The sequence below is a fragment of the Somniosus microcephalus genome, unplaced genomic scaffold (assembly GCF_052327205.1).
Source record: "Somniosus microcephalus isolate GS21.2 unplaced genomic scaffold, FLI_Smic_1.0 unresolved_chr1, whole genome shotgun sequence".
Lineage (NCBI taxonomy): Eukaryota > Metazoa > Chordata > Chondrichthyes > Squaliformes > Somniosidae > Somniosus > Somniosus microcephalus.
In genome coordinates this window covers 45,226,797-45,232,796 of record NW_028225179.1, presented here as the reverse complement: position 1 = coordinate 45,232,796, position 6,000 = coordinate 45,226,797, and the positions used below count along the sequence as shown (strand labels likewise).

Below are 6,000 nucleotides of genomic sequence, written 5' to 3'. Positions count from 1 at the left end.
GATGCTGAGCGAATCGAGGGAGGAAATCGGGGAGGTACTGGCCATAATATTCCAATCCTCCATAGATACGGGGGTGATGCCAGAGGACTGGAGAATTGCAAATGTTACACCCTTGTTCAAAAAAGGGTGTAAAGATAAACCCAGCAACTACAGGCCGGTCAGTTTAACCTCGGTAGTGGGGAAGCTTTTAGAAACAGTAATCAGGGACAAAATTAACAGTCACTTGGATAGGGGTGGATTAATTAAGGAAAGCCAGCATGGATTTGTTAAAGGCAAATCGTGTTTAACCAACTTGATCGAGTTTATTGATGAGGTAACAGAGAGGGTTGATGAGGGCAATGCAGTTGACGTGCTGTATATGAATTTCCAACAGGCATTCGACAAAGTGCCACATAATAGGCTTGCCAGCAAAGTTGAAGCCCATGGAATAAAAGGGACAGTGGCAGCATGGATATGGAATTGGCTAAGTGACAGGAGTAGTGGTGAACGGTTGTTTATCAGACTGGAGGAAGGTACTGTGGTAAACCACTAATCTGCCTGTACAGAACATGTCTGGGCATGCCTCAGCTGGCTCCGCCCCTGGCTCCACCCCTAAGCCCAGGTATAAAGGTGATTGACCTCCAGTCCCCCTGGCTTTAAGGATCGGTCTACCAGCAGAGGCATGCTCGTATTCTTTTGTTAATAAAAGCCTACTTGTTATAAGTTTAACTCTTAGTCTTCTGGAGTTATTGATGGCGCATCAGGTACACAGTGGTGTTCCCCAGGGGTCGGTTCTAGGACCACTGCTTTTCTTGTTATGTATTAATGACTTGGATGTGGGTGTACAGGGCACCATTTCAAAATCTTGGAAGTATCGTGAAGAGTGAGGAGGAGAGTGATAGACTTCAGGAAGACTTAGACAGGCTGGTGGAATGGGTGGACACGTGGCAGATGACAGAAAAGTATGAAGTGATACATTTTGATAGAATGAATGAGGAGAGGACATATAAACTAAAGGGTACAATCCTAAAGGGGGGTGCACGAACAGAGAGACCTGGGGGTATGTGTGCACAAATCGTTGAAGGTGGCAAGGCAGGTTGAGAAAGCGGTTTAAAAGGCTTACGGGATTCTGGGCTTCATAAATAGAGGTATAGAGTACAAAAGTGTGGAAAGAAATTATGATGAACCTTTATAAAACACTGGTTCGGCCCCAACTGGAGTACTGTGTCCAATTCTGGGCACCGCACTTTAGGAAGGATGTGAAGACCTCAGAGAGGGTGCAGAAAAGATTTACGAGAATGGTTCCAGGAATGAGGGATAGATTGGAGAAGCTGGGGTCGTTCTCCTTGGAGCAGAGAAGATTGAGAGGAGAAAAAACAACAGAAAACGCTGGAAAAACTCAGCAGGCCAGGCAACATCCGTGGAGAGAGAAACAGAGTTAACGTTGCAGGTCGAAACCCTTCTTCGACCTGAAACGTTGACTCTATTTCTCTCTCCACGGATGTTGCCTGGCCTGCTGAGTTTTTCCAGCGTTTTCTGTTGTTATTTCGGATTTCCAGCATCCGCAGTAGTTCGCTATTGCAAGATTGAGAGGAGATTTGATCGAGGTGTTCAATATTATGAGGGGTCTGTACAAAGTAGCTAGAGAGAAACTGTTCCCATTGGCTGAAGGGTCGATAATGAGAGGGCACAGACTTAAGGTGATTGGCTAAAGAACCAGAGGGGACATGAGGAAAAACCTTTTTCGCAGCGACTGGTTAGGATCTGGAATGCGCTGCCTGAAAGGGTGGTGGAGGCAGATTCAATTGTGGCTTTCAAAAGGGAATTGGATAAAAACTTGAAGGGGAAAAATTGCAGGGATATGGGGAAAGAGCAGGGGGGAGGGGACTAATTGGAGAGCTTTCGAAAGAGCCGGCACAGGCACGGTGGGCCGAATGGTCCCCTTCTGTGCTGTACTGTTCTGTGATGCAAGGTGTTGCGGGATTGCGGGCGAATTGGACATCGCCACATAGGGGCAGCCAAGCGTTAATTCGCCATCGGAAAGCTCCTCATCATGGGTGAGACTAGAACTAGGGGGCATAATCTTAGAATAAGGGGCTGCCGTTTCAAAACTGAGATGAGGAGGAACTTCTTCACTCAGAGGGTAGTAAATCTATGGAATTTGCTACCTCAGAGAGCTGTGGAAGCTGCGACATTAAATAAATTTAAAACGGAGATAGACAGTTTCCTAGCTGATAAGGGAATTAGGGGTTACGGGGAGAGGGCAGGGAAGTGGACATGAGTCTAGGTTCGGATCAGCCATGATCCTATTCAATGGCGGAGCAGGCCCGAGGGGCCGTATGGCCTACTCCTGCTCCTACTTCTTATGTTCTTATTTCATCACGTTCGACCTCAGCGGTAGTCAACGGCGGGTGGAGACTTGCTGTACCCAATGGGCCAGCGGGACATTAGGCAAGCCAACTGGCGGGGGTTATGGGATTAGTGGGGGGGGGTCAAGGTGGTCCGCTACTGCCTCTTGGAGCTCTCCGCGTCGAGGGTGCGGACCCAGCCGGCGGTGCGGGCCCGGCTCTCTGCCCACGGGACCAGCGGTCGATACCCAAAGTGGCGCGTGGCTTTGTCGGTGCGGACGGTGAAGCCTGTGGTGACAGTGCTCAGTGTGTAGCGGTTGAAGGCCAGGGCGTAGGACCCCAGGGGTCGCAGGAGCCACTGGAGGGCCTCGAATATCCAGGCCAGCAGGTAGAGGGCAAAGAAGGGAACCAGGGGTCGCTGGCCGAGCATCCGGATCCCGCTGGGCCCCAGGAACTCCATGTCGAAGTCCTCGTAGCTGAGGTAGGGAGAGTCGTCGTAGCAGAAGTAGGCCTGGCCACCCAGGAGCTCTGGCCTCTGCTGGAGGGCCTTGGCTGCCAACAGGTGCATCCATGCAACATTGCCTGCAGAAAGATGGTGCAATAACAAAGAAAAAGGCGTCAGTGTGGCTCCGCTCTCGCCCCTCCCCCCCGTAATCCCCCATACTGTCCTGGGGAGTTCAGAGGTCACGTCACTCACACTTCCGAGACTCAGGCCCCAGTAAACTTGGCCTGACATTCCCCAGTCCCAGAGGTGAAAGGACAGTGTATCTAGCGCACTGTGACACCCGGTCCCAGAGAGGGAAAGGACAGTGTATCTAACGCACTGTGACACCCGGTCCCAGAGGGGAAAAGGACAGTATATCTAACGCACTGTGACACCCAGTCCCAGAGAGGGAAAGGACAGTGTATCTAACGCACTGTGACACCCGGTCCCAGAGGGGGAAAGGACAGTGTATCTAACACACTGTGACACCCGGTCCCAGAGGGGGAAAGGACAGTGTATCTAATGCACTGTGACACCCGGTCCCAGAGGGGGAAAGGACAGTGTATCTAATGCACTGTGACACCCGGTCCCAGAGGGGGAAAGGGGAGTGTATCTAACACACTGTGACACCCGGTCCCAGAGGGGGAAAGGGGAGTGTATCTTACACACTGTTACACCCGGTCCCAGAGGGGGAAAGGACAGTGTATCTAACGCACTGTGACACCCGGTCCCAGAGGGGGAAAGGACAGTGCATCTAACACACTGTGACACCCGGTCCCAGAGGGGGAAAGGACAGTGTATCTAACACACTGTGACACCCGATCCCAGAGGGGGAAAGGACAGTGTATCTAACACACTGTGACACCTGGTCCCAGAGGGGGAAAGGACAGTGTATCTAACGCACTGTGACACCTGGTCCCAGACGGGGAAAGGACAGTGTATCTAACGCACTGTGACACCCGGTCCCAGAGGGGGAAAGAACAGTGTATCTAACACACTGTGACACCCGGTCCCAGAGGAGGAAAGGACAGTGTATCTAACACATTGTGACACCCGGTCCCAGAGGGGGAAAGGACAGTGTTTCTAACACACTGTGACACCCGGTCCGAGAGGGGGAAAGGACAGTGTATCTAACACACTGTGACACCCGGTCCCAGAGGGGGAAAGGACAGTGTATCTAACACACTGTGACACCCGGTCCCAGAGGGGGAAAGGACAGTGTATCTAACACACTGTGACACCTGGGGAAAGGGCAGTGTATCTAACACACTGTGACACCCGGTCCCAGAGGGGGAAAGTACAGTGTATCGAACGCACTGTGACACCCGGTCCCAGAGGGGGAAAGGACAGTGTATCTAATGCACTGTGACACCCAGTCCCAGAGGGGGAAAGGACAGCGTATCTAACGCACTGTGACACCCAGTCCCAGAGGGGGAAAGGACAGTGTATCGAACGCACTATGACACCCGGTCCCAGAGGGGGAAAGGACAGTGTATCTAACGCACTGTGACACCCAGTCCCAGAGAGGGAAAGGACAGTGTATCTAACACACTGTGACACCAGGTCCCAGAGGGGGAAAGGACAGTGTATCTAACGCAATGTGACACCCGGTCCCAGAGGGGGCAAGGACAGTGTATCTAACACACTGTGACACCAGGTCCCAGAGGGGGAAAGCACAGTGTATCTAATGCACTGTGACACCCGGTCCCAGAGGGGGAAAGGACAGTGTATCTAACACATTGTGTCACCCGGTCCCAGAGGGGGAAAGGACAGTGTATCTAACGCACTGTGACACCAGGTCCCAGAGGGGGAAAGGACAGTGTATCTAACGCACTGTGACACCCGGTCCCAGATGGGGAAAGGACAGTTAATCTAACGCACTGTGACACCAGGTCCCAGAGGGGGAAAGGACAGTGTAACTAACACACTGTGACACCCGGTCCCAGAGGGGGAAAGGACAGTGTATCTAATGCACTGTGACACCCGGTCCCAGAGGGGGAAAGGACAGTGTATCTAACACACTGTGACACCCGGTCCCAGAGGGGGAAAGGACAGTGTATCTAACACACTGTGACACCTGGGGAAAGGGCAGTGTATCTAACACACTGTGACACCCGGTCCCAGAGGGGGAAAGGACAGTGTAACTAACGCACTGCGACACCCGGTCCCAGAGGGGGAAAGGACAGTGTATCTAACACACTGTGACACCTGGGGAAAGGACAGTGTATCTAACACACTGTGACACCCGGTCCCAGAGGGGGAAAGGACAGTGTATCTAACGCACTGCGACACCCGGTCCCAGAGGGGGAAAGGACAGTGTATCTAACGCACTGTGACACCCGGTCCCAGAGGGGGAAAGTACAGTGTATCGAACGCACTGTGACACCCGGTCCCAGAGGGGGAAAGGACAGTGTATCTAATGCACTGCGACACCCAGTCCCAGAGGGGGAAAGGACAGTGTATCTAACGTACTGTGACACCAGGTCCCAGAGGGGGAAAGGACAGTGTATCTAATGCACTGTGACACCCGGTCCCAGAGGGGGAAAGGACAGTGTATCTAACACACTGTGACACCCGGTCCCAGATGGGGAAAGGACAGTGTATCTAACACACTGTGACACCCGGTCCCAGAGGGGGAAAGGACAGTGTATCTAACGCACTGGGACACCCGGTCCCAGAGGGGGAAAGGACAGTGTATCTAATGCACTGTGACACCCGGTCCCAGAGGGGGAAAGGACAGTGTATCTAACACACTGTGACACCCGGTCCCAGATGGGGAAAGGACAGTGTATCTAACGCACTGTGACACCAGGTCCCAGAGGGGGAAAGGTCAGTGTATCTTACACACTGTGACACCCGGTCCCAGAGGGGGAAAGGACAGTGTATCTAATGCACTGTGACACCCGGTCCCAGAGGGGGAAAGGGCAGTGTATCTAACACACTGTGACACCCGGTCCCAGAGGGGGAAAGGTCAGTGTATCTAACACACTGTGACACCCGGTCCCAGAGGGGGAAAGGACAGTGTATCTAACGCACTGGGACACCCGGTCCCAGAGGGGGAAAGGACAGTGTATCTAATGCACTGTGACACCCGGTCCCAGAGGGGGAAAGGACAGTGTATCTAACGCACTGTGTCACCCGGTCCCAGAGGGGGAAAGGACAGTGTATCTAACACCAGTCACACCCTGC

General features: G+C 52.9%; 1 protein-coding gene across 1 annotated transcript in view; it reads right to left on the bottom strand.

Moving 5' to 3' along the window:
- Positions 1-1,503: 1,503 nt before the first annotated feature.
- LOC147094892 (3 beta-hydroxysteroid dehydrogenase type 7-like) overlaps positions 1,504-6,000 on the bottom strand; it is a 58,995-nt gene continuing 54,498 nt past the window's right edge. The window contains exon 6 of the mRNA XM_085974516.1: positions 1,504-2,909. Coding sequence (XP_085830642.1) covers positions 2,485-2,909 — 425 coding nt within the window. The 3' untranslated portion in view covers positions 1,504-2,484. The remainder of the gene's footprint in view (positions 2,910-6,000) is intronic.